The sequence below is a fragment of the Vulpes vulpes genome, chromosome 12 (assembly GCF_048418805.1).
Source record: "Vulpes vulpes isolate BD-2025 chromosome 12, VulVul3, whole genome shotgun sequence".
NCBI lineage: Eukaryota > Metazoa > Chordata > Mammalia > Carnivora > Canidae > Vulpes > Vulpes vulpes.
The window spans coordinates 161,727,964-161,755,031 of record NC_132791.1 but is presented as its reverse complement, the minus strand read 5'-3'; the positions used below and the strand labels follow the sequence as shown (position 1 = coordinate 161,755,031).

Sequence of the window (27,068 nt, the reverse complement as noted above, 5' to 3'; positions counted from 1 at the left end):
TCCCGCGGCGGCGGCGCTCCGGCCTGTCCCCCGGCTCCCGGCCGGCGCCCGCCCCCCGCCGCCGCCGCCGCCCGCCCCGCCGGTCGCCCCGCGGCGCCCCCCGCCCCGCCCGCGTCCCCGGCCGCTCGGCGCCTCCTCCATGGGTGAGTGCGGGGCCCCGGGCCGGCCCCGCCGTGCAGGCCTGCGGGTCGGGCTGCCTCTGCGCCGGCTCGAGGAGGGGCGCGGGCCGGGGGCGCCGCGCGCCGGCGGGCGGGGCGGGGGGAGCCGCGGGGGGCCCCGAGGCAGAGCCCCTCGAGCTGGGAGGTGGACGCCGGCCTCGAGATCAGGGCGCGGGGGGTCCAGACTCTGCCCCGGTGTTGGGGCCCGCATCAGCAGCACCCCTTCCCTGGGCCCTGCACGCCGGCTGCAGCAGCCAGCCTCTGCCCCTTCCCTGCCCCCTCCGCCGCTGCGACCCCGCCCCTAGGAAGAGAGGGCCGAATCCTGGGTCAGAGATGGCCCGCGGGGCAAGGGGACACCACTCGGGGCCTTTGAGGAGGAGTCCATGCCCAGAGGCCGGGAGCTGGAGGGCAGGGGTAAGGCGGGATCGTGGACCCGGCAGCCCTGCGGGACCCCCCCCCCCCAGGAAGTCTGGAGCCCTGCAAGGTCACCGAACTACCCCCGCCCCCCCGCTAGTGGGACAGAGGGAGCCGGCAGCTTATTTCCAAAGACGTTTTCTCCCCGTGGAATCTGGATAATTTCCCTGGGGAACCGCAACAAGAAAAGGACTCTGCAAACAGATTCCCGTGCAGATAAGTTGGCATTTAAAAGAAAAAGGGACACTGACCTCCTTTGAAGGGAGGATTGAGGAGACAGCTCCACCCATCCTCTCTTCTGGAGGCCACTGGGGCCCCAGGGCCGCCTGGGTGCCCCCACCTGGGGCGCAGCCTCTCTGGGCCCCACCCGGCTGATAACCCTCTGCTTTTCTCCTCTGCAGACGACCAGAGCCTGGCGGAGGAGAAAGGACTGCACTGTCAGAACCCAGGCTGCATGGACAGGGGGCGGGCAGCCAAGGTAGGGAGGCTGGAGGGCCTGGGTTGCTGGGAGCAGAGGGGTCAGGGCTCTAACTCTTGCTGGATCCAGGCACGGATACCCACAGGGCCCTGGCAAGGGTGCAGCTGGCCCAGCCATGGTGTCATCTGGGTTCAAGGGTGGATAGGGCACTGGGTGGCTGGTTTAGGAGGCAGAGGGGCTGCTCTTGGCTCAGAAACAGCAAAATGGAGGAGTTTTCTGCAAGAGCAGGGGGAACTGGGGTGCCCCAAAGCCCTTTCCTGCACTGCAGTCCTTGCAGCTGCCCTGGGGTTATAGGAGCCATGGCCCCATGCCACAGATGAGGAAACTGAGACCTAGGAAGAGAAAGGACCCACCCCACCCCCAGTCCACCCAAAGGTTTTGTTCCAGTGCCCAGCTGGCACCTTTCCTGCAGCACTGGGCCACTCTTCAGGCTTGGGCATGGGTTGGGGACACTTAGGGAGCTGGTGAGAGTGACTGTGTCATGGAATAACAAAGGGAAGAAAGGATAAACTGGTCCTTAAGTGCCAGGGCCTGGGAGCCATGAGCAGGACGGAATGAGAGGGAGAATGAGAAATATCATCGCTGGGTGATTCTGCCCATAATGTGCCAGGCTTTGTGCCACGTGCTCTTTCTCTGCTTTATGTGCTACTTGAGGGAGCTCTGCTGGGAAGGCCTGGGTGCCCCGTTTTCCAGATGAAGATACCAAGGTTCAGAGAGGTCCTGTGACTTGGCCGAGGCCCCACAGCTCATGAGAGACCAAGCCAGGGCTTGAACCCAAGCGTGGCCCCTTCCAGCATGCATTTGAGTGATCATGGTAAAAACTGCCAGCACTTACTGTGTCAGGCATGGAGCTGAGGACTCGCTGTCTCCTCCTTCTGGCCTTCTGAGATGTGTCCTGCCATTATTCTCATTTATATATGAAGAAACAGGCTCAGGGAGCGAGTGGCTCACCCAAGGACACATTGCTGGGATGTGGTAGAGATAGGATTTGAACCCAGAGCCCAGCGTAATGGCAGAGCCTGTGTTCCTAACCACCATGTAGCTCAGCTCTGCCAGCTGCCGAAAATGTAAAATGCCACCCTCCCACCCCCTAGCTCCCCCTCCCACCCCCTCCGTCCAGACACACGCTCCTACATTCTGTACAGGAAGACCAGGTTAGAAGGAACATGGAGGACTGTTCTGCGGGCGGGGACAGGAGGGGGAGGCTTTCAGTTGCCGTGGTCACCGGGTAAGGGGGCGGCTATGATGTCAGACACAACCTACTGGCACGGATGGTGCCTGGCACTGGGGCTCTGGTGTTGGCTGGTTGCCTCACTCCCAGATGGGAGCTCCAGGCAACAAACTGGTTTCAGCTCCCCCCCAGCATACGTCCTGCCGGTGACCTGCAAAGCCTGAGGGTCCCTCCTGTAGGCAGTTGCTCCTGGGGCAGGCCCCAAGCTGCCACAGGCAGGGGCGAGGGTGGGAGTGTGCAGAGGTGAGGCCTGTGAGTGGAGGGCTGGTCTCAGAGAGTGTGGGCCTTCCACAGCTTCCAGGTCCTAGCTCCAGCCCAGCCCCTGGCCTGCCCAGAACTCAGTGTGACTAACATTGGCCAGGGGGTCACCCAGCCTGCAGGGGGAGAGTCCAAGTCCTGGCACCAGGGGGACCCATGGTAGGACAAATGGCACAGACTCACTTTGGGGATGAGGATGCTCGAATGAGCAGAGGCTGGGGGACCAGTGAGGGAGGACTGGTGAAGGTAACCACTGGTGGAGGCAGGAGTATGAGAGGCAGAGCAGAAGGCAGGGCTGGTCCAGGAAAGGGGAACTGCCACAGGCACATGTGCAGGGGAAGGAAGTAAGGGCAGGAGGCTCATCTTGCCAAGGGATTGAGCTGGCTGGAACAGAGAGGAGAGGAGGCGAGTGACATCCCACTTTGGTGAGAAAGAGGAGCAAAGAATGTCCTTGGTGGTGGTAATCCCCACCACTGACCGGACAGGCTTGTACACCAGGTGGGGTGTTAGGCCCTTGCCCTTGTCTCACTGAACCCAGGAGGACCTCAGGAGAAAAGCCTTATTCTCACATGATGTGATGAAAATGGTGCTCAAAGAGAAGAGAGCTTGCCCACTTTGCACAGCATGGCTGGCAGAGCTGGATCTGGAGAGGGATCAAGAGCCTCATTCTCGCTCCTCCCTAGCCCTGCTCAGAAGGCTAGCAGGATATGACTAGCTTTTTTAAGGAGATGACGTCATTCATTCGTTCACCGAATCAGCTTTCAGCATCTGCTGTGCCAGGCCCTGTTCTAGGCCCAAGGCCTCCTGGAGCAGATATCCCAGCTCCCCTGGGAGGAGGGGAGAAGCCAAACCGGTCCCCAGGCTTTGTTTTAGTGTCTCATGGGTGCTGGGGCTTCTGAGATGAAGCAGCGGTTGCCACCCCTGCCTCCTGCCCTGGAGTTCCTTCCAGGGGAATGAGGATGCTGAGTGAACAGGAGGCCTGCTGGGGTTCCAAGGAAGGAGCTAGGTGGGAAATGGGGAGGGGGAGGCAGAGCTGGGCAGAGAATGCCTGAGGTCAGGGCTTTGGAGACCACAGGGGAGAAGTTGTATCCCTGCCCCTCCTCAGGATGGAGATGTGTAGGGTAGCCCATACCTGTGAACTCCAGGGTCAAAGCTCAGTCCTTTCCAGCTGTGCCACTCTGGGCAGATCACTGCACCTCCCTGACCTTGGTTTCTTCCTCTGCAAACTGAGGCTTCTCCAGTGGTGGGAAGGATTAAAACAGGGCTCAGACGTGAAGGGGTTAGCATGGAGTATGGCAAGATGTAGGTGTTCCAGATAATGCTGGCTGTCCATCTACCATGGAGGGGGAGAGAAACCCATCGACTTTGGGTGTGCCCTCCTCCCCCCGCCCCGAGACCTCCCCAGATTCCATCCCAGACCCCAGCCGACCCCAGGCAGCATGGCTAATGTTTATGGCACCACTGTCCTGTTCCCAGGGCAGGTGGAGCTTGGAGTCTTGGGAGGGAGGGAGATGAGGGAAGTGTTTGTCCCTCCTTTTGTGGAGGGCCAGGTGATGATGCAGTGGGTGTCCAGCCCTCCTGCAGATGAACCCAGGACAGAGGGTGGCTGAACTCCCCAGCTCCTTGCTAGGCCCCCCCTGAGCTAGGTGCTCTGGTCAAAGTCTGTGCAAGGCACTCCAGGTCACAAGGGGACATGGAGGAGGGCTGACACTATCCCAGGGGGCACTTGAACATCATGTTTGAGGGGAACTGAAGACTCAGGGGTATTTTTTTCCTGAAGATGGGACCCTTAGGGCATCTCCTCAAAGGTCATGATTCTAGCGGCCACTACTCATCCATGCCTCCCCACAGGGACCTCTTCTTGTCCTCACACCCACCCTATGCGTCAGGGACTACCTCTCATCTCCATCTTAGTGATAGGACCCTGAGAAGCAGGGAGGTAAATGACTTGCCAAGGCAAGGCCAGGACTTATACCACATCTGTGTCCTCAGAGCTTCCATTTCTTTTTATCTTTTTAAATTTATTTATTTGAGAGTGGGGGAGGGGAGAGCATGAGCCGGGTGAGGGGCAGAGGGAGAGGGAGAAGCAGACTCCCTGCTGAGCAGGGAGCCCAATGTGGGGACTCCAATGTGGGGACTCTGGGATCATAACCTGAGCCAAAGGCAGACCCTTAACCCTTAACTAACTAAGCCATCCAGGTGCCCCTAGAGCCTCCCATTTCTAAGGACCTCTCAGGAGGAAAGGGAGGTGAATTTTTCTGCTTGGCTCCAAGGGCCCTGGCAGGAGGGTGAGTTTCCAACAGCTGGAGCTGCTCCTCAGTGTACAGGTTGGGCACCCCATTCCTTTTTTTTTTTTTTTTTTTTTTAGGTAAAGTTTTTTATTGTCATTCGGATATGTGGTGTTTGTAAGCTAGTTATTCCTAGTGGTATTCAAGCAGAGGGAGCAGAGTTCCCTTCCAGCTTAACAGTAGACTGTGAGGTGGCAGGGATGAGTCAGGGGGAGGTGTGTCTAGGGGAGGGGTGGCCAGATGAAGACCAGTGGACACAGGGCAAAGGAAGGGGCGGATCTGAGGTCCTTGTGGGGAAAGAATGGGCAGGATGTAGTGAATAATAGGAGAGGGAGTCACCTATTCTCCTGGGCAAGGCTTTGGGGGTGAGAGGTGGGAGGCCAGGGTGTCCTTGAGAATGGCCCAATTCTGGGGATTCCTGGAGGTGATTTTTAGATGCTGGTCAGCTATAGACAGGTGGCAGTCCAGTCTGCAGCTGGAGAAAGTGGCAGGACCAGAGAAGCAGTGCAAGTGGAACTCCTGGGCTCTGGCTAGGTAATTCTGGGGGGAGCAGGTGATGGCATGGGGTGTCTGGCCCAAGAAGCAGGGACAGAGAGGATCAACTATATGGGATATGGGCAAGATGAGCCGTCCTGAAGTGGACCCAGCCCCAGGGAGGTCAGTGCTGCCAAAGAGGGCAGTGCCTGCTAGGAGGGAGAACCTGCAGCCTGGAGGCCCCAGGCCGCCTGAGGGCCATGAGGGAGGGGGTTCTAGATTTGGAAAAATGCAGATGGGCCTTAGCCCCAGATCTGCCCCAGGCCCTAGGGGCCATTCCCCCTGCACCCACCTCACCCAGCTGTGATATTCAGGGAAGGGGAGAGGTGTGCTGAGCGCAGGTTGTCTGACTCCTCCTGCGAGTGGCCTGTGTCCCTTGTGTCCCCGCGCACGCCCACACACACATACACCCCACACCTCCAGCCCCCTGTGCCTACGGCAGAGTTACTCTGAAGCTGGGCAACCAGGAGAGAGAACCGGGGAGCACCAGGGATGGAATGGCCCCCTTTCTGCCATGCCTGGCATGGGCTAGGGGGAGAAGAGGGGGCCCAGAGGCGGCGCATTTCTCAGGCACAGTTCAGAATCCTGCGGGAGCGAGCCTGGCTTGGGGCGATTCCCGGGCGGGGCTCGGCCCGCGGGTCCCTCCGCCCGGACCCCCACCCCTCCCGGGGCTCCTCTCCCCGGCTAGGCAGCTTCCTGCCGCGGTCCTCGCCCCCTCGCCGGGGCGGGCGAGCTCCCGTCTTCAAGCCCAGCTTAAAGCCTGGGAACTTCGAACTTTCCGAACAACTGCAAAGGGCCAGCGCTCTCGGGGGCAGCGCCAGTCCCTGCCCCCGGCCCGCATCCCGGGCCCTAGATCCCCCCACCCCCAGCGCCGCCCCGCCCCGCCCCGCCCCGCTTCCTGCGGGCGGCAGCGGGCTCGGGCGCGGGGCCTCCCCGGGCTCCCAGCCGGGCGCTCGGTTGGTACGTCCCGGCCCGCCCAGGTGGTAGCGCCCGCGCGGACCTACCGTAATTCCCCTACGTCCCGCGCCCCGCGCCGGCGCTGCGCCGACGGAGCCCGCCCCGCGGCTCGGGTCCTCCCCACGGCTCTGCGCGGCCCCCGGGGCTTTGGCAGCCGTCGCCGGAGCCCCAGCCACAGGGGAGGAGACCCCTGTCCCTAAGGTGAGTCTCGCGGGGAAGCTGGGGACGAGACGGGGCTGGGATCGGGACGAGCTCCGAGACTGCCCCCGAGTTAGTGGACAGAACCGGGAGTAGAGGGTCCCGCGCAGTTCCAGGGCTGCGGTGGGAATCGATGGGCCCCACTGGCCCTGACTCCATTTACTCGAGGGTGGAATAGGCTCAAGCTCCCGCCCCCAGCCCGGGTGACTAGGGTGGGGTTGGCCCGGCTCTAGGGCCGTGAGGAGCCTCTAGGGACCCAGCCCCAGTGTGAGGATTCTTGGCTGGGCGAGAAGATCCTGTGGGGCCTTGGCGCGGGGTGAGGGTGGTGGTGGTGGTGGCGGCGGGTAGGCTCCGGCGACCCTGCCCGTCGCCCGAGCTGGGCGTCCAAGAGTTGGTCCCAGGCGGAAAGTCGTCCCGAAGCCGGCAGGGGGCGCGCGAGTCTGAGCCTCGGGCGGTCTGGGCCGGCCCCGACCCGCGTGGGGGAGGGGAGAGGGAGAGGACCCATGAACCTGGAGAAGCCCTAGCTTGCCTTGATCAAAGACGCGGAAATGGAGGCCCAAGGGGCCTCGGGTCCTACAAATTCTAAAGGAACCTTCCCCAGGTTTGCCGGACTCTAGGAGAATTTTACTGTTCTCCTGCCCTAGGCCAGGCCCAGGCACATATTAGGGCCCAGAGGCCATCCCTAGGTAAAATAGTCCAGAGAACTGGCCAGTGCCCTCAGCACAGATGGGTAAGGGTGGGGATAGGTGGGCCCCAGAAGCAGGTCTTATGTCGCCGGGGCAGGTGCCTCCTCCCTCCTCCCCTCCCAAGGAGCCTTCTATACTATGCTGGTCAGAGTTGTCAGAGATGGCGGGCTTCATTCAGTGCTGGGATCTTGGACTCCAGAGTCTGGCACATTCGTGCAGGGACTGGGCAGGCGGTGAGGTTCACGGGCCACAGCCTCTACCTCTCTTCTTAGCATTGGGTCCCAGCTGGACTGCTCCCTGGGGTTTTAGAGGCCTGGATGACTTCTGGGGCCTGTGTAGTTAGCCTTGCCTGCAGAGAGGTTCCCTATACCCCTGTCATCTGCCCAGAACAGGGCAGGGCCTTAAGTCAGGCTCCACCTCCAGGTGGGCCCCAGAATCCAAGGGGGTGAGGCCCAGGCCTCCAGGAAGGGAGAGGCTGGGTGGGCTGTTTGGAGCTAGGAGAGCAGCCTGGCAGAGCTGGCCCCACCCTGGCCAACCTGCTCAGACATGTAGCCTCCGCCCCTGGATTTCAAAGGTGCCAGATGGGGCCTTGGGGCCAGGAGGCTCCCAGGGGAGCTCAGCCTGGATGGGGAGCTCCTAGGCAGTCATGTCCGTCTAGCTAGGGGGTGCTTCAGGCTGGTCAGCTGTGAGCAGGACATGGGCCTGGACCCAGACCTATGGTCTCTCCTCCTGAGCGGGGAGTTCCTCTGTCCCACCAAAGACCAGGCCAGGTCCCCAATCTGTTATGGGGCCTGATGGCCCACAGTCCTCTGCTTTTCTAGGGTTGAGGAGATAGTGGGGAGGGATGGCAGGGGGGCTCCTGCCTTGGAGACTCCATTATTCATCAGCCCCAGCATCTGGTTTCTGGGTATCAGTTTCAACAAGCCAGTCCTGACTCATGAGCCTGAAGCTGGGGCTGGGCCCCCTCCCCAGGGAGCCAAGGGCCGAGACCTTTTTGTCCTGCGCATGGGCTATTTCAGCTCCCTCCCATAGAGGAGGTGAGGACCCAGGAGATTGCTGGGGCCTTCTCTCTCTCCTGGTGCAAGGGCCAGAGGCTCCTTTCTTCCGCCAGCTCTGTAATGTCCTTGACCCTGCACTTCTGGCCCTGAGGCATTAGGGCCCTGGTCCTCCAAAGAGCAGCCCTCTCCCTTGGCTGGAGGAAGCAAGCAGCAGCATGACTTGAGGATGGCCAGGGCCTGGACACTCAGGTGACCTCCAGTGACCTGCCTGGCCCAGCCCCCATGGTTTTTGCTTGATGTGACCTGGTAACCCCAGGCCAATAGGATCACCCTAAACTGGCTTTGGGATCTGCCCTGTCCCCAGTGGGGTGAACCTCAAGGCTCTGCTGTCAGAGCATCACTTAACTGGTCTTCATGCCCCCCTAGCCCTCCCTGAGGCATGAGGGTACTGGTCCAAAGCCCAGACATCCATCTCCCCACCTGCCAACTGGTAACTTTGGGGCAAGCCGCTTAACTTTCCCAAGCCTCAGCTTCTTCATCTGGTAAGTAGAGATGGTAATGGTATCTCCTGCTTAGGGTCTTTGAGAGAGGGAACAGGATTTGCTGCCCAAAATCCCTGGCCCAGGCCTGGCAAATGGGTGTGCTCAGCTGTCAGCCTGTAGGGCAGCAAGGACAGAGATCTGTGGCAGCAGATCTGTGTGAGCAGGCCAGCAGGCCCAAGGTCATGGATCCTAGGAGGCGGAAGAGGGCCTGTGGTCAGACAGCTGGGAAGGCTTTGTTGACCATTGGCAGCAGGCTGAGACCTTCCCTGCCCCCACTGGCAATCTCTGCCATGAAGACCCTTCCTCTGCCTTCATCTGTCCCTTCTCATCTGGTTTTCACTGAGCACCTGCTGTGTGCCAGACCTGTTCTCAGTGTGGAGGGCGGCACAGTGGGGGCCAGCCAGCCAAGGCCCCTGGCCTCTGGAGAGGGTATTCCAGCGGGAAGTGTGATACTCAAGAAGTGAACAAAGAAGTAAAATAATTTCAGGTCGTCTTAAATGCTTAGGAGGAAGTAATTCAATGTAAGAGGATTGAGAAAGAGAGATGTAAGGGGCCACTTATTTTGAGGGGAGGTAAAGGTTTTGTCGACCAGGTGGCATTGACGTGGGGGCCCAGTGCCCCCCGTTGCGAGATCAGGGGCACATGTTGCTCCAGTCAGAGAATGTAGAGGTGCAGGCTTGGACACCACCAGGAGGGGAGGTAGGAGCCAGGCATGTGGGATCTTATTCTAAGTCACTGGAGGATTTTAAGTGGGGAGTGACATGATTGGTTTTAGTTTTCAAAAGATCTGTCTGTGGTGTAGACAGTGGATGGCTCAGGCTTTGGGAGTGGAGGTGGCCCTTGAAGCCTGTGGTCTGGGGTGTACTACTGCTTGCTGCCTCCTCAGAGCTGTCTTCAGAGACCCCACCTTCCTTCCCCACCGCACCAGAAGGAGGAGGGATAGGTGGGCTGATGATATCATGCCCCTGGCCCCAGCCCCATAGTTACTGAGATGGGGTCCCAAGGAGGTCAGAACAGCAGAGTCAGAAGTCTGGGTTTCAGTCCTGCCAGTGGCTTATCACTTTGTCTCCCAGCAATGAATGGAGATAGCAGCACCCGCCCCTATGTTTTGGGAAGGAGTGGGAAAGCTCTGTTACAACCTGCAGCGGGGACCCCACCGCCACTCCCCAATCCTGCCCTCTGGGGCTTCGATGAGCGCCCCCTGGCGGTGGGGCAGGCGGAAGGGACCCCCGCTTGGAACAGCAGAGACCTGGGGATCTGTGGGGGAAAGCCCAGTTGGACGGGGGGTTTTCCTGACGCTCTTTCACACCCAGCTCCGGGGGGATCCCAAAGAACGACCCCCCTCTCCGCCCTTTGCACCTATGTGCCTGCAGCCTCCACCTGTCGTCACCCAGCGCCCTCCGCTCCCCCGCCTGCACCGCGGCCTGCACCGCCGGCCTGGGCAGTGGGAGCAGGGCCCCGGCTCCAGGACTGTGCACCGACGCTCCCGTGGCTCAGAAGGCCCTGTGGGCGCTGGAGGGGTGGTTCGGGCACCTGGAGGTCAGAGCAGAGACAGGTGTCCCTGGGCCAAGACGATGCCCCGGGGGGATGTGCCCGTCTTGGGCCCCCCTCTTGTGCCGGCGTCAGGGAGCTCCCCTGATGGAGCGAGCAGGGGTCTCGGGACTGAGGGGGAGGTCGGCGCGGGGGCGGGGTGGAGGGCAGGGCAGCGCCCGGCGCCGGCGGGGCTGGGGGGGTCCCGGGGCGCAGGCGGGGCGGGGCGGGGCGGGGAGCCTCGGGGGCGGGGCCGGGGGCGCCGCGGGCGGGCGGGGGCCCCGGGGTCCCGGCGCGCTCGGCCGGGGGCGGGCGCGGCCGCACAATGGCAGGAAGCGGAGCCCCGCGCTTTGTCCGGCGGGCGGCGCAGACCGCCGCTTCCTCCGGCCGCCATGGGGACGGGCCCCGGCGTCTCCGGGCGCCGTGCGGCCTCCAGGCCGGGCCCCGGGCTGCCCTGCCGGCCGGGGGGTCGCGCCCGCGACGGGGAAGGCCAGGTACCGGGCGCGGGCGGCGGGGGGCGCGACTGCCCGGGCGAGGTGTGTCCCCACTCCGCGACGAGGGGCCGGGCGGCGGCGGGGCCTCCAGCCCTCGGCCTTTTGTGTCTGGGCTACTCCGGACACACCTGCGGGTCCGGGCCCTGCGCTGGGGGCCCCTCTCCCTTTCCTTCCTCCGCGCAGGCCCTGCCCACAGCCCGCTGCTCCGGCCTCCAGCCTCCGGCCCCCGCCCCAGTGCGGGTGGGGAGGGCCGACTCTGGTGCCCCGTCCCCATGGGGGGCAGCCTTGACCGTGCTCCCTAAGGGGCGCCCCCTGTGATTTGTAGAGGTGGGGTCCGCTCGCTGCCTTCGGAGGTGCTGGGTGGTTCCATCCCGTGGGCTCTCAGCTCTTTGGGTTGAGTCCCAGGGACTTCCCCCCTGGACCCTGCTGCCTCGACCCCACTGGCCCAGGGTGGCAGTGGTCGGCAACAGGAGGGTGGAGAGTAGGCTCTCTGGCCTGAGAAGGTCCAAGAGTCTGGCTTTGGGAAGGGACTGCCCTGCTCTAGGGAGCTGTGGAGCTCCTGCAGTCTGGGGAGGGAGGTATGGGGGGGCCAGGAGGCTGTGCCCGCCCCAGGCTGAGCCTCCCAGTCCGGGTTGTGGTTCTGGGAAGTTCATTATCAACCAGACCTGTTGAGTTAAGTGAAGAAACATCTACTTGGTTCAGATCCTGGGCCTGACCCTCACATGCCCCTGCTGTCCCTGAGCCTGGGGGGTGCCCGGAGGAGGTCAGCCACGGGCTGGGCACTGGCTCCCACCATTATCATTAGCAGCAGTAGGAGTAGGGGAGTAGGAGTAACAATATTATATTAGCCGTAAAAGGAGGAGCTGTGGGGGTATTCACCAGAGCCCACCACAGTGCTGGGAAATGAAGCATCCCGAGTGTCTCAAGGGAGACCAGTGCCTTCAGAGGGTGGGCACATAGTAGGTGCTCAATAAATATTTGTTGCATGCTGAATCTGCTATCAGAAGTAAATCTTTTTGTAAGATCTGTTGTCTGTGTATTAGATTGGTTTAAAAGCAGGATTGAAGGGGAACCTGGGTGGCTCAGTGGTTGAGCTCCAGCCTTTGGCCCAGGGCATGATCCTGGAGTCCCGGGATTTAGTCCCATGTCGGGCTCCCTGCATGGAGCCTGCTTCTGCCTCTGCCTGTGTCTCTGCCTCTCTCTCTGTGTCTCTTATGAATAAATACAATCTTAAAAAATATATAATAAAAGCAGGATTGTGGCAGAGAGCCAGGGACTTGGGCTGGAGGGTCCTAGAGGCCCTCTGCAGGATCCTCTAACCCTCTAGTATGGCTCCTGTCATGTCACCCCCCCCTCCCCCATGAGACTAGGGCCTGGGTGACCTGAAGGTTTGCAACCCTATCACTCTGTGCCAAACCTGGCACCAGCAAAATGAAACCGTCGAGGAATCACAAAAGGCCTGGAAGGGGTGAGAAGGGGCACTTGTGCCAGGCTGGCTGCCAGGCTGGCTGCAGGGGTGGAGGGTGGCTGCCTAGCTGGTAGACTGTGGGGCTCCTGGGAAAGAGGGGCTGAAGTGGGGTGGGTGCCTTCCCCAGATTAGTGAATCTAGTTAAGAGGAGATTAGTGAATTAGTCAAGAGGAGATGCTTGCAGCTTGGAGTGGGGTGGGGTTCCAGAACCTGCAAAGCCAATGCTACTTCTGTCAGCAGTGCCCCTGGGATGTCACAATGGTAGAGGATAGCGATTTTCACTCTAGTTAGGAGCAGATTAAGTGAAGATAGAAACAGCTGCTCTGGTTGAAGGGTGTCCCTCTCCCCTGCCCAAAGCTCCAAGAACAACATACTTGAAGACCATTTGAGAAGGGTGTGGAAGTGGGGAGCACCTGGTGCCCAGCCTGCTGTTGGGAATCTGGGCCATAATGTCCACAGCCACCCGCCCAGGGCCCAACCCACAAAGTCAGACCCCCTGGAGCAGGGGGTCTTCTCAGTTAGTCTTCTCAGTCTTCCCCGTGCCAGCTGTCATTCCGTGCCCATGTTTTTGAGGGGTTTTTGGTTGTTTTTCTGTCTGATGGAGGACTGAGGGGACACAGGAGCCCAAACAGTGAGCATCAAACTATAATTGCTTCTCTCTTGTCTCTGTACCCACCCTCCTTTCTCCAGGCTGCCCTGAGGCCAGCCTCCCCAGCTCCTCTCTTCTTTCTCAGCAGCTACTCAGGAATCTGCTGGAAATCTAGAAGTCTGAGCTTTGTAACACTGTGTTCAAGTCCTGGCCTCACTGGTTGTGTGACTTCCATCAAATTACTCCCTGAGTCTCACTCTCCCCTTCTGTAAAATAGGGATGATTGGAATTCCTACCTCCTGGGGCAAGGGGGCCTCAGTGCAGCCCCAAGCACACACTGGGTGATCACCGCCTTCTCCTTCCTCCTGTGACTACTTTCTCTGCTGTGTCTAGGCTGTCTGTCCTCACCCTGTCTGTCACCTTGAAAATCTCTGATCAGGCTCTCTCCCCAGCCCAAAACTCTCCAGTGACCCTTCATTACCCTCATTAATAAATTAAACAAGTGTTCACTGAGTGGCTAGGACTGGTGATGGGGCAATAGCCTAACGTCGCTGTCCCCACAGGGCTGGCGAGGTGTGGAGGCAGCAAAGTGAAACAGGCAAGCTGCTCCATGGCAGACAGGGTACTGAGGGGACAGGGAGTGTGAAGGGGCAGTGACTTCACAGTAGAGGTCTGTCATTCCAGTGTCTGAGGAAGAGCATTCCAGGCCGAGGGAGCGGCAGATGCCAGGGTTCGGAGGTGCGCATGTCAGAAGCAACATGTTGGGGACATGGGGTCGGCTGGTGGAGCGGAGTGTGCCTGGATGGCAGGGCAGGACAGGAGGCCCCCCACCGTCACCAAATGGGACTCTGGCTTTTACCGGAGGGAGACGGGAGGCCGTGGAGGGTTTGGAGGAGAAGGATGAGACTCTTCACTGAGCAGGGGCCACCCTGGCTGCTCACAGAGAGCAGACTGCAGGGCAAGGATGGAAACAGCGAGGCCAGTTATGAGGTCATTGTTGTGACCGCACTGAGAGGTGACCACCACGGAGGCCAGGAGGCAGCAGTGGGCTAATGAGCATGGCCTGGTTGAAGCCACAGATATTGAAGGGAGAGCCACCAGCATTTTCAGACTGGGTGGGGCTGTAACAGATCAAAGGTGACCCCAAGGATTTTGGTCTAACGTATCCATTTCCCCAGGGCTGCTGTAACAGTGAACACTTGCTGGTGGGTGGCTTTGGAATGACAGAACTTTATTCTCTCCCATATGGAGACCCACGCAATGTAGTAGTGGCTTCACTTTCACATGTGTCCCTGTCTCTGTGTCTCCTGTCCTTTTAAGGACCCAGGTCATAGGAATGCTCCGCATGCTACACCACTACAGACTCCACTATGACCTTATCTTAATGAAGTACATCTGCAATGACCCTGTGTCCAAAAAACGTCACATTCTAAGGTCTTGGGGGTTAGGACTTGACCTGTCTTTTAGGGGGGGCCACCGTTCAGCCCATGCCTCCACACAACTGCAAGGTGTGGCCATTGATTGAAGTGCAGGAACCCGCGTGGGCAGCTCAGCAGCTTAGGTGCCAACGTGTGCGGTTTGAGGTGCTCTCGTTTGCATCTAATGGGGGGCGGGCATTGAGAAGGTCAGTCTGGTGTCCTGGGTTAGGACCTCACTGCAAATTTACCTCTGGGAGCCCTCCACGCATAGTCAGTGTTTCCAATCACATGATGAGCTGAGTCAGCAGAGGAGAGATGGAGGGAGGTCGATGTGAGCAGGGGCCGCAGGTAGGGAGACAAGCAGCAAGTGGGCAAGGAGGACTGAGGGCTGCAGGAGGCAGCAGCAGAGTGTGGGGTTCCGGGGACCACAGAGGACGAGGTGTGAAAGAGACCACCTGTGTCAAGTGCTGGGTCCTGTGGTTGGACCTAGAAACACAGCAGTTCTGGGGGCCCAAGAAGAGGCAGTTGGGGTGATGGGAAGGGAGAACTTGATGGGAGAGGGTCTGAGAGACAGGGGCAGATTTTCTAAGGTAGAAAATCTTCGGTTGCAACTGTGGTAGTCCTATTCGATTTAGGCAGGCATCACCAGTGGATGTGAACCCCCTGGAGTGTGAGATTGCTGGGGATCAGGCTATCTCGAAGTATCCCCTCCCCCGCCCCCAGCAACTTATTCATCACCAAGAGAAAAAGGACCCTTACACGGTACAGGGAGTCCACAAGTGGGCCACTGAGGAGGGCGCTGTCCACTCTCTCATGTCCCTGCCCAGATGCTCAGCCTGAAACCACCCAACAACCTCCAGAAAGATCACTGTGGAGGGGCTTTCTGCCAGACCGCGGGCTTGAATGCTTCCAAAATGTTGATGTCATGAAAGAAAAAACCAAAAACGTGCAGAGAACTCATCCTTAAGGGAGTAAACAGACAAAACCGAATGCATGTGTGAATCTTGAACTGGCTCCCGTATGAGAAAAAAAGTCTATTAAGGCCGTGGTTTAGACAGTCGGGCAGCAAACACACACGTAGACTATAGACGGATCATACGTTGGGACACCTGGGTGGCTCAGTGGTTTAGCGCCTGCCCTCAGCCCAGTGCATGATCCTGGAGACCCGGGATCGAGTCCCATGTCGGACTCCCTGCATGGAGTCTGCTTCTCCCTCTCCCTCTGCCTGTGTCTCTGCCTCTCTCTCTCTTTCTCTCATGAATAAATAAATAAAAATCTAGGGAAAAAAAAAGACTATCATACATCAATACTTAGTTTCCTGGGTGTGACAGTGGTACTGGGCTTCATAGGAGATTTCCCATGTTCTTCTGCGCCAGGGAGGGGGAAATGAGAGAGAAGCCAGCGTGACAAAATGTTCACACCTGGGGAAGTTAGAAGGGTATGTGGATGTAAGGAGACCTTACAACTCTCCTTACAACTTTCTGTAGGTCTGAAATATTTAAAAGTGGGAAGCCAGGGAAAATACACTAATGCATACTGGGGGGTGAAACATGGAAGCGATTGAGATGGAGACCTGTTTCGTGGGGTTTCGCTGAAAGGGAATGGGAGAAAGGAAGAGAGGAAGCTGGAGGTGGAGAAGTGTGAGCCAAAGGACAGGGAGCCTGATGATGTGGGGGAGGGCGAGCCCTGAGCCGCTCCATACTGGGAGGACAGTCTGACTGGACCAGGAGAAAGCCCACTCTCCCTGCCAGTGCAGGGCAGGTGAGCGGATGTGTTGGGGAACAGCAAGGAAAGTGGAAGAGGTGGGTTAGAGGCGAGCCAGGGAGCAGAGAAGGCATGACAGTCATCCACAGGGTTGGGGGAGAATGTAGGGTGATACAGTAAATATGGTAAATGCTGGGGCTGGGGCGCTGCCTTAAAACCCAGATGCCAAGGCCTTTCCCTAACTCCCCCAAAACCCCATTCATTGCATGCAAGGTTGGCTATTCAGGGGCCAGATAGGTCACAGAAGTTAGGGCAGAGGGCCTGGGGGTGTGTAGAGAGGAAGGGCTTGCTGGTTCCAACACTGAGCTGGCTGAACCAAATGGCAGCCCTGAGCATTTTGGGGTGCCCTTTCTGCACCCCAGGAAGAGGCGCTGGTAGCAACTGCCTTGTGGTTCTTTATTGGAAATATCCCCTCCATGCTTTGTTCTTTGAAGGCAGGGATCTGCTTTGCTCTGCAGATCCCTCAGAGCGGACACAAGCAGGGCTTAGGAAATGTCCACAGTGAATTCATGAACATGAGGCACCTGTGGGGAGTGGATGGTCGGGAAATGAAGAGCAGCCTCCGGAGGAACCAGGAACCTCACCTGTGCACTGCCATGGTCTGGGCCACACATGTGCCTGCCTGAGGCCTTGCGGGGCCCAGCCCAACCCACCTCACCCTGCTTCCCCACCAGGTATGCCACCACGCTGACTGCCAGCAGCTACACCACCGGGGACCCCTCAACCTCTGTGAAGCCTGTGACAGCAAGTTCCACAGTGCCATGCATTATGATGGGCACGTCCGCTTTGACCTGCCCCCACAAGGTGAGCCTGGGTAGGAACCCCAGCCCGGAGTTCCCAAAGCAGCTCCAAACCCCCTGCCTAGGAGCGCAGTGTGACTGTCCGAGCTGTGACAGGGCCATCAGAAGGACAAGAGCTGATTATAAATAATGAAACCCAAGTACCTGGTGGCCCCTTTTGTGCTACAAGTTTTTTAAATAAGAGAACAAAGTGGGGAACTGTGCCCTATCTGTAGAGCAGGCCTGTCTCTACCAGGGTCTGGGTCTGCATCTCCCATAGTTGCCTCTTGCCTGGGGCCAACATGAAAAAGACCCCTTTCTTCTTGTCCTTAGGGCAGGCAACTGCTGGGCAAATCCTCCAGCCAGGCTGCCAGCAAGCTGAGACGGGGGGGAGGGGGTGGGGGGTGGGCAGGTCCCAAGGAACTTGTAGCAGGGAACAAGAAACCCCTCCTGCTGATTGGGGACCTGGTCCAGGCCCACTGCCAGCTGGCGGTGCTGGGCTGATTCACAGGCATCCGAGTCTGGCCAGAAATGCCAAACCTTTGTCTCTTTTTTTAGCTGGTCAGAGGGACAAAAGGACTCTCCTCCTCTGCCAAGGTCCCCTGGGACTTGGGGTGTGGTCACAGTGCTGGGGGAGAGGAGGCCTGAGAGAGAGAGAGCCATGGACCGGTCACCTCTTACAACAATCCCAGAGGCAGGGTTTCCTTATCCCTATTTTATAGAAGGGTCAACTGAGGCCACAGATGGATTTGTATTGTGGGCGGGGCATCACCTGGGTGGGGGGGTCATCCTAGGGTGCTTGTGTCTTTTTGAGTCTAGGGATGGACAGATGCTAAGCAGTGACTGGCCCACTTTCCTCACAGACCCAAAGGGTCCCAGCTCCTTTGGGGCAGGGGGGCCAGGGAGGGAGTAAACATGATCTTTCCTTCTACTTTACTCCAAAGGCTCTATCCTGGCCCGGAATGTGTCTACTCGGTCATGTCCCCCACGCACCAGCCCTGCAGTGGATTTGGAGGAGGAAGAGGAAAGCTCTATGGATGGCAAAGGGTAGGCGGGCAAAGCAGACCGTCTGATATGAGATCCAGGACCAGAGGCTTCTGAAGAGCTGACTGGAGACCCCTCCCTGCCCCTGTGATCCCCTGATTCCTGGAGGAGGCTGCCCAACCTTGGGCCAGCGCCCAGCCTGGTGGGATCAGACTCCACCCAAGTACCACTGGGTGTGATTCCTGTGTTGGCCACCAGAGGGCACACAGACCCCTTGTGGGCCCTGGCCTGCCTGAGCACAGCTGCCTTACCTGGTCAGCGGGGTTGAGCAGGGAGTGGGCAGCCAGCTAGGGCCCATTGACATCCCTCCCTGCTGAGGGCCTCCCTGTGCCTCTAACCTCTGCCCTCTGTCCTGCAGGGACCGGAAGAGCACAGGCCTGAAACTCTCCAAGAAGGCAAGGAGGAGACACACAGATGTAAGGAGTCCCCAGGCTGTCAGGGGGGCTCCTGACAGCCCCTGCCCTTCCTGGGGCCTTTTCTTTCCATCCCCAAGGCTAGGCCTGTCTGCTCTGAACTCCAGGACCAGGGGTGGGGCCTGGAGCGAGTGGGTCTCCCCCCACCCCTGGCCACCATGTTCTGCAGCCCAGTACTGCCCACCTTAGCCAGGTGGGAGATGCTATAGGAATTCCTCCCTTGGGCAGGAGGGATACAGGGGACCTCCTTGGGACAGAGGCAGGCTAGGGAGATCCCTGCATTCATTCCCATGCTGGGGTTTCCATCCTGGACCCTGGTAGGTGGGGGGAGTCAGAGACAAGGGGTACAGAAGCTAAGAGACCCATGCCCTTTCAGGACCCAAGCAAGGAGTGCTTCACCTTGAAATTTGACCTAAACGTGGACATTGAGACAGAGATTGTACCGGCCATGAAGAAGAAGTCTCTGGGGTAGGGCTTGGTGGGGCCAAGGCAGGGGGAATGGGGTTGGGGGTAGATGTGGCTTCTTGCCGGCATACCGTGTATGTCTATGTGGTGGCCTGTGAGTGAGGAGGTCTCCCACCTATGGGCAGACTCACCTGTGTATTCCAACACATGTATGCATGGCCTTGTTCTTGGATATGGACCGGGACATGTCTACCTTGGTGTGCAGACACAAAAATGTGAGAGCATGGGCGTGTTGGCATGTATGTAGATACATATAGGAGTGTGAGCCTCTATTAGCAGCTGTGTGTGTGCACGCACACCTGTCTTTGTACCTGTGTATGATCCTGTGGGTGTCTCCCTTTCCCATTGGTAAGGTGGGCTGGAGCTGGGGCTGTGCATGGGGTGGGGTTCATATGACTGTCCCCTATCACATACACCTCCCATCTGGGGGCAGGGAGGTGCTGCTGCCAGTGTTTGAAAGGAAGGGCATTGCACTGGGCAAAGTGGATATCTACCTGGACCAGTCCAACACACCCCTGTCCCTCACCTTTGAGGCCTACCGGTTCGGGGGACACTACCTGCGGGTCAAAGGTGAGCATTTAATCTGGCAGGCAGGGTGGCTGGGCTCTGGCTGGACCTCCCAGAGATGGCTGTGCTTCCCAGGCACAGATTCCCATTGGCCAGGTGGGTCCTGCTGGGACAGGTGTCTCTGTTGGGTCCTGGCAATAGGTGCTGGGATGGTGGAGCCCCGGGGGAGGGCAGCTAGGCTTTGGTTTGGATCCTCAGGAGAGAGGTCTGTGGTGCCCTTCTCCACTGGAGCTGGGTGCTGAGGACCACTCTTTGCCCCCTCTCCACCCCCCACCACGATGCTGCACCAGCCAAGCCAGGGGATGAGGGAAAGGTGGAGCAGGGAGTAAAGGACTCCAAGTCCCTGAGTCTGCCAATCCTGCGGCCAGCCAGGGCTGGGACCCCCTCCTTGGAACGTGTGGACCCCCAGAGCCGCCGGGAGAGCTTGGACATCCTGGTGAGGCACTGTGTCAGGACTGGGAGTGCGGGGTAGGGGGTAGCTTAGAGGGGCCCCTGGGCCCCTCAACCCCCTCTTGGGCTTTGGTTTCCTCTTCTGGCAGATAGGGCTGGGTCTGAGGACAGGGGGCCCCAAGATGATGGGTCTTGTCTTTGAGAGTCTTTTAGTGCCCAAGGAGTGTGTGAGTGTGTGAGTGACTGTGTGTGTGAGGTGGATCCATTTGGAGTCATGCTTATAAGTGCATCTAAGTATGTGTGTGACTGTGTGGTGGTTGGGGCTGGCTGGGTGGGGGCAGTCCATCTGTGCCTGGACCTTCCAGCCCCCAGAGCATGTACAGATCTCAGAAGAGGTGGCATCTCACAGTAGGGGTGCAGAGAGCCTCCCACATCTCTGGCTTTGCCTGAAGTCTAGGAAACCCAGCATGGGGTGGGGCTGTGGGAGCCAGCATGAGCCTGGCCTTGACCATCCTCTCTGACCAGGCCCCTGGCCGCCGCCGCAAGAACATGTCGGAGTTCCTGGGGGAGACGAGCATCCCTGGCCAGGAGGCCCCCACACCTTCCAGCTGCTCTCTGCCCAGTGGCAGCAGTGGTGGCAGTGATAGCTGGAAGAATCGGGCAGCCAGTCGTTTCAGTGGCTTCTTCAGCTCAGGCCCCAGCACAAGCACCTTTGGCCGGGTATGTGGTCTTGTGGGCCCTGGGGCAGGGTAGCTGGCTGGTCCTGTGCCCTGACCCTGGCCATGGGTCGGTCTCCTTCCAGGAGGTAGACAAGATGGAGCAGCTGGAGGCCAAACTGCACACCTACGGCCTCTTTGGGCTCCCCAGGCTGCCCCGGAGGCTGCGCTTTGACCACGACTCATGGGAGGAAGAGGGGGATGAGGAGGAAGAGGAGGACGATGCCTGCCTATGGCTGGAGGACAGCTGGCGGGACCTCATTGATGGGCATGAGGTTGGTACCACCAGAACCCTCTCCACCCTCCCCATCAAGGAAAGGGGGACAATCCCACCCACTTCATGCACAGTGGCAGGATATTCTGTGTGTGGGACAGCGGTGCCAGGCTGCTGTCATCATTAACTCACTGTGGGGAAACTGAGGCAAGGAGTATGCAGTGTGCCACTTGGCTGTTTTAGTAGCAGAGGAGGGCCCAGAATTTGGGGGACCTCTGTGCTTAGCCCCCTCTATGGTCACCCGGGTTTGCTCTGGAACTCTTGGCCCACCCCCTGCCCTTCCTGCAGAAGCTGACCAGGAGGCAGTGCCACCAGCAGGAGGCGGTGTGGGAGCTCCTGCATACAGAGGCCTCCTACATTAAGAAACTGAGGGTGATCACCAACGTGAGTGTGGAATGGCACCTGGCCCAGAGCCACCCCTCTTCCTGCCCCCTGTAGCCTCCTCCTGGGTACCCTTGAGCAGAGTTTGGGGCTTTGCAGAAGGAGCAGGGGAAGGAAAGGGAGAAGCGCCGTGCCCCAGGGAAAAGAGGGGATTCCCACAGGCCAGGCACCTGGAGGGGATTTTGGGTAAATGTGCCCAGGTGGCTGCCTGAACACTAGGCTCATTCTTTCAGTCACTCATTCGGTAACTTTCTGAACACCTGCTGTGTGCCAGCTGCCCAGCAGCCCGCACTCTGAACGTGGTGTGTGTGTGTGTGTGTGTGTGTGTTTCTGTCTGTGTGTACACGCTTCCCTGGTGGAGGAGGGACTTCCAGGTGTGACTGCAAAGCCGGCCTCCCAGAGCTTTCCCTCCAGGTGGGGATGGGGCAGGCTGACCCCCAGGTGGGCCATGGAGGCTGGGCCTCTTCTGAAGGGGTGAATCGTCCTGGTCCCAGGCAGCTTCAGGGCTTCCTGGGAGGAGGAAGGGGTAGAGGGGAGCCTGAGTCTGGGTGGGGCGTCGGGACTGGGACGCCCCCCGACGCCGCGCTCCCTGCACCCACAGCTGTTCCTCTGCTGCCTCCTGAACCTGCAAGAGTCGGGGCTGCTGTGCGAGGTGAGGGGAGGCCCGGGACAGGGTGCTGGTGGGAGGGTAGGGACGGCGGGGCGGGGCCGAGCGCACCTCCCGCCCCGCTCAGGTGGAGGCGGAGCGTCTGTTCAGCAACGTCCCGGAGCTGGCGCGGCTGCACCGCGGACTGTGGGCCAGCACGATGGCGCCGGTGCTGGAGAAGGCGCGGCGCACGCGGGCGCTGCTGCAGCCCGGGGACTTCCTCAGAGGCTTCAAGACGGTACGGGCCGCGCACCGGCGGGGACACTGCGGCAGGGCTGGGGGCTGCGAGCCCATCTGCCCATCGCCCGGCCTCCCCGCGCCAGTGGTCCCTCGTGACCTCGTGGTCGGAGGCGAGGGATTCCGAGTCGGTCTGCCCCTCCCCCCTGGGGGTCCCTTTCGCGGAAGTTCGGCGTGGACCCGGGGGGGTGCACGTGCTGCCCGCCGGGTCGGCGCGAGCGTGCAGGGAGAGCGCGCGGTAACCGCGCCCTTCTGCCCCGGGCCAGTTCGGCTCCCTCTTCAAGCCCTACATCCGATACTGCGTGGAGGAGGAGGGCTGCATGGAGTACATGCGTGGCCTGCTGCGCGACAACGAGCTTTTCCGGGCCTACGTCACGGTGAGGGCGGGCGGGGCTGCGGGCGGCGGGTGCGCGGGCGGGGCCCGGGGCCCGGGGGGCGGGGCCTGTCCTGAGCCCGCCCCTCCCCGCCTCAGTGGGCCGAGAAGCACCAGCAGTGCCAGCGGCTGAAGCTGAGCGACATGCTGGCCAAGCCCCACCAGCGCCTCACCAAGTACCCGCTGCTGCTCAAGTCGGTGCTGAGGAAGACGGACGAGCCGCGCGCCAAGGAGGCGGTCGTCACCATGGTAACCGGGGCGGCAGGCGGGGTCCCTGGCTCGCGGCCCCCCCCGGACCGGGTCCTGATGCCCCCGCCCCCGCCCCCCAGATCGACTCGGTGGAGCGCTTCATCCACCACGTGAACGCGTGCATGCGGCAGCGGCAGGAGCGGCAGCGGCTGGCGGCGGTGGTGAGCCGCGTCGACGCCTACGAGGTGGTGGAAGGCAGCAACGATGAGGTGGACAAGGTGGGAGGCTGTCAGTGCGGGGATGGAGGAAGGGCCAAGCCGGCAGCCGGGCCAGTGCTGGGGTCTCCTTTGAGGATGCCTCGCGGGGAAGGGGAGTCAGACCCTGATCTCTCTGCACCTCCCCCGCCCTGCCGCCATCGCCAGCTCCTGAAGGAGTTTCTGCATCTAGACCTTACAGCACCCATCCCTGGCGCCTCCCCTGAGGAGACACGACAGCTGCTGCTGGAGGGGAGCCTGAGGATGAAGGAGGGGAAGGACAGCAAGGTGACTCTAGGGGCCACCCACACCCAGGGCCTCTTCCCCACCCTTTCCTGGAGACTTTCTGGGGCCTAGTGAGGGGTTCTCAGCTGCCCCGTCAGTTGGGTGGTAATTCAAGAAGGAATGACTTTGGTTATGTGACACCTGATGATCTGCCTGCAATTTACTCTTACGGATATGGCAGCAAGGGCACAGTGGGTGGGGTGCTGGGCTTGCCCACTTGCTGGTGCCATATGAGTTCCTGGTGGGAGGGAGGGGGTGCCTTCCAAGAGCAGGTCAGGAAAAGCCCAGAGCCTTGCTCGTGAGCTGTTAATCCTAGGTGTATAACCCAGAGCCTACAGATTGTGGTTTTAAAGATTTATTTATTTATTTGAAAGAGAGTGCATGCGAGCATGGAGGGGAGCAGAGGAAGAGGGAGAGAAGCAGACTTCCCAGTGAGCACAGAGCTCAGTCTCAGGACCCTGAGATCATGACCTGAGGTGAAACCAAGAGCTGGACACTTAACCAACTGAGCCACCCAAGCTCCCCCAAATTGTGGTTTTATTTATTTTTTATTTTTTTATTAAAGATTTATTTATTCATGAGAGACAGAGACACAGGCAGAGGGAGAAGCAGGCTCCATGCAGGGAGCCTGATGTGGGATTCGATCTTGGGTCTCCAGGATCACACCCTGGGCCAAAGGCAGGTGCTAAACTGCTGAGCCACCCAGGGATCCCCAAATCGTGATTTTAAAACCACAAATTATAAATTCCATTTTTCTCTTTAATGTAAACTTTTTGTTGAAACAAATTACAAATACATAGGTCCATGAAGAAATACTATCTTACTCTTCGTTTTAACTTTTTTAAAGATTTTATTTACTTGAGAGAGAGAGAGAGAGCACAAGCAGGGGGAGAGACACAGAGAGAGGCAGACTCCCGACTGAGTAGGAAGCCCGACTCAGACTCCAGGACTTAATCCCAGGACCCTGGGATCAGGACCTGAGCCCAAGGTAGATGCTTCACTGACTGAGCCACCCAGGCGCCCCTCTCTTCAATTTTATTCTCAGGTCCAGAGGAGGCAGGGAACAGGGAAGGTGTTTAGTAAAATCTGAGTGCCCCTACAACATCACCAGAGTGCAGTAAGGAAGGGCTTGTGCAGGGCCCAGCCCAGGAGATGGTGTCATAGCAGACTGGCTGAGTCCTAGGACCCTGGCCCTGATCCCTGGCCTTGCCTCTCCCCTTGCCACCCCCCAGATGGACGTGTACTGCTTCCTCTTTACGGACCTACTCTTGGTGACCAAGGCAGTGAAGAAGGCTGAGAGGACCAAGGTCATCCGGCCACCACTGCTGGTGGACAAGATTGTGTGCCGAGAGCTTCGAGACCCTGGTGGGGAGCCTGGCGCTGCTCCTGGCCAGGGGCTGTGGCCGGCGGGGGCTGTGGTCCTAGCTCATACTGATGCGGGCCCCTTCTCACTAGGCTCCTTTCTCCTCATCTACCTGAACGAGTTCCACAGTGCTGTGGGTGCCTACACGTTCCAGGCCAGCGGCCAGGCTTTGTGCCGAGGCTGGGTGGAGGCCATTTACAACGCGCAGGTGAGACCTGAGTGGTGGGCTGGCAGGTGGGTTGGCAGGGTGTCCTGGTAGGGACTGCTGCTCACAACTCCCCTCCCCCACCTGCAGAACCAGCTGCAGCAGCTGCGTGTCCAGGAGCACCCAGGCAGCCAGCAGCCCCTGGAGAGCCTGGAGGAGGAGGACGATGAGCAGGAGGAGGAGGATGAAGAGGATGAGGATGAGGATGAGGAAGAGGAGGAAGGCGGGGGGAGTAGCACTTCTGCCGCCAGCTCCCCCACCATTCTGCGCAAGAGCAGCAACAGTCTCAACTCCCAGCACTGGTATGCTCGCCTGAGCCCACCCAGCAGCCAGAGCAGAGCATGTGCTCCGGCCCAGCACTCCTGACCGCAAGGCCACGGACAGTTGGCAGGGCCAGCCACCACCCCCTTTCTCTGATTGGCTTCATGTGGGGGAGGGGAAGGCAAGAGATTTTCAGCCTTAGTGCCTGCTCTGATCCCCCAGGGCTAGCTGGGTGGAGCTGAACTGAGGATTCTTAAACTGTATCCAGCTGGAAGGAGTACTGTGGTGGTGCCAGAAACCATTCCTGGCCTCTGGGTCATGGGCACAGGAATTGGGTGGTTGGGCTGGTGGACCACATGCTTGCCACTGCTGAGCCTCCAGCTCTGGGAGGGTGGAGTGGGGTGCACCAGGCCATTTAGGTGGCTGGACTGACTGTCTCCTCGCTCCACAGCGCCTCAGATGGCTCCACAGAGACCCTGGCCATGGTTGTGGTGGAGCCAGGGGAGACACTGTCCTCTCCTGAGTTCGAGGGCGGCCCCTTCGGCTCCCAGTCAGATGAGACCTCTCTCAGCACCACTGCCTCCTCTGTGACACCCATCAGCGAGCTGCTGCCCCTGGGCCCAGTGGATGGCCGCTCCTGTTCCATGGACTCCGCCTATGGCACCCTCTCCCCTACCTCCCTGCAAGACTTCATGGCCCCAGCCCCTGTCGCGGAGTCATTGCCACGGCCCCCAGAACTACCACAAGCCCCTTCACCCCTATCCTCCCCCCGCCTCCGCCGCCGCACCCCTGTTCAGCTGCTGCCCCGTCTGCCCCACCTGCTCAAGTCCAAATCTGAGGCCAGCCTCCTCCAGCTGCTGTCAGGGGCCACCACCTGTGGAGCGCCCCCAGCCCCCAGCCGTAGCCTTTCAGAACTCTGCTTGGCTGTGGCAGGCCGTGGCACAAGGACTCAGGGTTCTTCTCGGGAACCTGGGCCCAGCTGGGTTCGCCAGGGGACACCAAGGCCTAGCAGTGGCCCTGAGCCATCAGAGCTGGAGGGCAGAACCAGCTGCCTGGCTGGGGAGCCCGAAAGACCCACCAGGAGGAGCAGAGACCTGCCCTTGGGGGCCTCGCCCAGGGTCCAGCCCGAGCCGCCTCCGGGGATCTCTGCCCAGCACCGGAAGCTGACGCTAGCCCAGCTGTACCGAATCAGGACCACCCTGCTGCTTAACTCCACGCTCACTGCCTCGTGAGTGGCCTGGGCTAGAGGGCTGGCGGCCGAATGTGCTGACATTGGGGGCACAGAGCCTCAGGAATGGGTAGGGCCACTCTTGTGGCTGGGAGCAGATGGCATTTGGGGATAAGGATGGGGATGGGAGGCTACTCCAGAGGCTGAATGACAATGTCTACAGTGGGCAGTGGGGAAGGGGCCTAAGGATTCCAGTGGGGCAGAGAGGGTGGCCAGAGCCCCTCTTCATGGCATCAGCCAAAGAAGAACTGTCTCTTCCTTCCTCTCCCTTGCAGGGAGGTCTGAGCAGAGGGAGGCCCCCAAGGTTGCCACTGACCAAGAGATGGCAGCATGCCTCCTGGGGCATCCCGGTCTTGGCTCCAGCTGCTGCTTGTGCCTGTGGGAGCCAGAGTGCCGGGCAGGAACCCTGATTTGCACTTTGCCAGACTGGATGGAAGTGGAGGAGCATACAGCAGAGCTCCTGGCCCAGGCTGCAGTAGTTCCTCAGGATCCTCCAAAAGGCCACGTTCACTAACCTGTCCACCCCCTCCCAACTCCGCACCCCACAGGGTCCCCCACTTCTTGAAGTCACCAGCTCCTCTGGGCTGGGCTCCAGGGTGGTCCTTCCCACCTCCACCCTCATCTGGTCCCGGATGGGATGTTTGTTCCCCTGGCCTTCCCTCCCTCCCAGTCCCACTGGCCACCCCAGGCTTGGGTTAGGCTTTGTGTAAAATTGCATATTTATTGAGCTTTTGATTCTTTTATAAAGACTTGTATATACTATTGGAAGGAGTCCTTTGCTTTTGGAACCCACCCCTTTCATGACTCAGGTACTCTTGAGCTCTGAGGCAGGTGCCTCCTGCTCTTGTCCCCTGCCAGTCTCCCTCCATCTATGGTAAGGCACCACTGGAGGAGACTGCGGTAGAGCAGTAGTGAATTAACAGGGCAGAGGTGACCAGACAAGCACCCCAAGATCAACCCCATCCCCTGCCCCAGCTACGAGGTGGACCCTAG

The 27,068-nt window shown here is 59.8% G+C and overlaps 1 protein-coding gene across 4 annotated transcripts; it reads left to right on the top strand.

The window, feature by feature from the left end:
* PLEKHG5 (pleckstrin homology and RhoGEF domain containing G5) lies at nucleotides 1-26,837 on the top strand. 4 transcript variants are annotated; one of them, XM_072731141.1, is made up of 22 exons: nucleotides 1-143; nucleotides 974-1,050; nucleotides 16,680-16,809; nucleotides 17,729-17,831; nucleotides 18,187-18,244; nucleotides 18,618-18,709; nucleotides 19,140-19,276; nucleotides 19,564-19,709; nucleotides 20,189-20,383; nucleotides 20,466-20,654; nucleotides 20,942-21,037; nucleotides 21,636-21,686; nucleotides 21,769-21,918; nucleotides 22,184-22,294; nucleotides 22,390-22,539; nucleotides 22,620-22,757; nucleotides 22,902-23,021; nucleotides 24,251-24,383; nucleotides 24,474-24,589; nucleotides 24,677-24,888; nucleotides 25,299-26,075; nucleotides 26,351-26,837. In XM_072731141.1, the coding sequence occupies exons 1-22, from the start codon at nucleotides 140-142 to the stop codon at nucleotides 26,358-26,360; spliced, it is 3,195 nt and encodes a 1,064-aa protein (XP_072587242.1). In that variant the 5' UTR covers nucleotides 1-139; the 3' UTR covers nucleotides 26,361-26,837. The 4 variants fall into 4 exon arrangements, with proteins under 4 accessions (XP_072587242.1, XP_025860898.2, XP_025860901.1 ...); XM_026005113.2 differs by lacking the exon at nucleotides 1-143 and adding an exon at nucleotides 364-572; XM_026005116.2 differs by lacking the exons at nucleotides 1-143; nucleotides 974-1,050 and adding an exon at nucleotides 6,250-6,519.
* The last annotated feature ends 231 nt before the right edge of the window (nucleotides 26,838-27,068 follow it).

Bases quoted from the DNA above. Each gene is read 5' to 3' on its own strand.
- PLEKHG5 (XM_026005113.2), top strand. From the start codon at position 542: ATGCCCAGAGGCCGGGAGCTGGAGGGCAGGG. The intron at 19,710-20,188 runs GTGAGGCACTGT...CTCTCTGACCAG, and splicing joins GGGAGAGCTTGGACATCCTG to GCCCCTGGCCGCCGCCGCAA. The intron at 24,384-24,473 runs GTGGGGAGCCTG...CCTTCTCACTAG, and splicing joins CCGAGAGCTTCGAGACCCTG to GCTCCTTTCTCCTCATCTAC.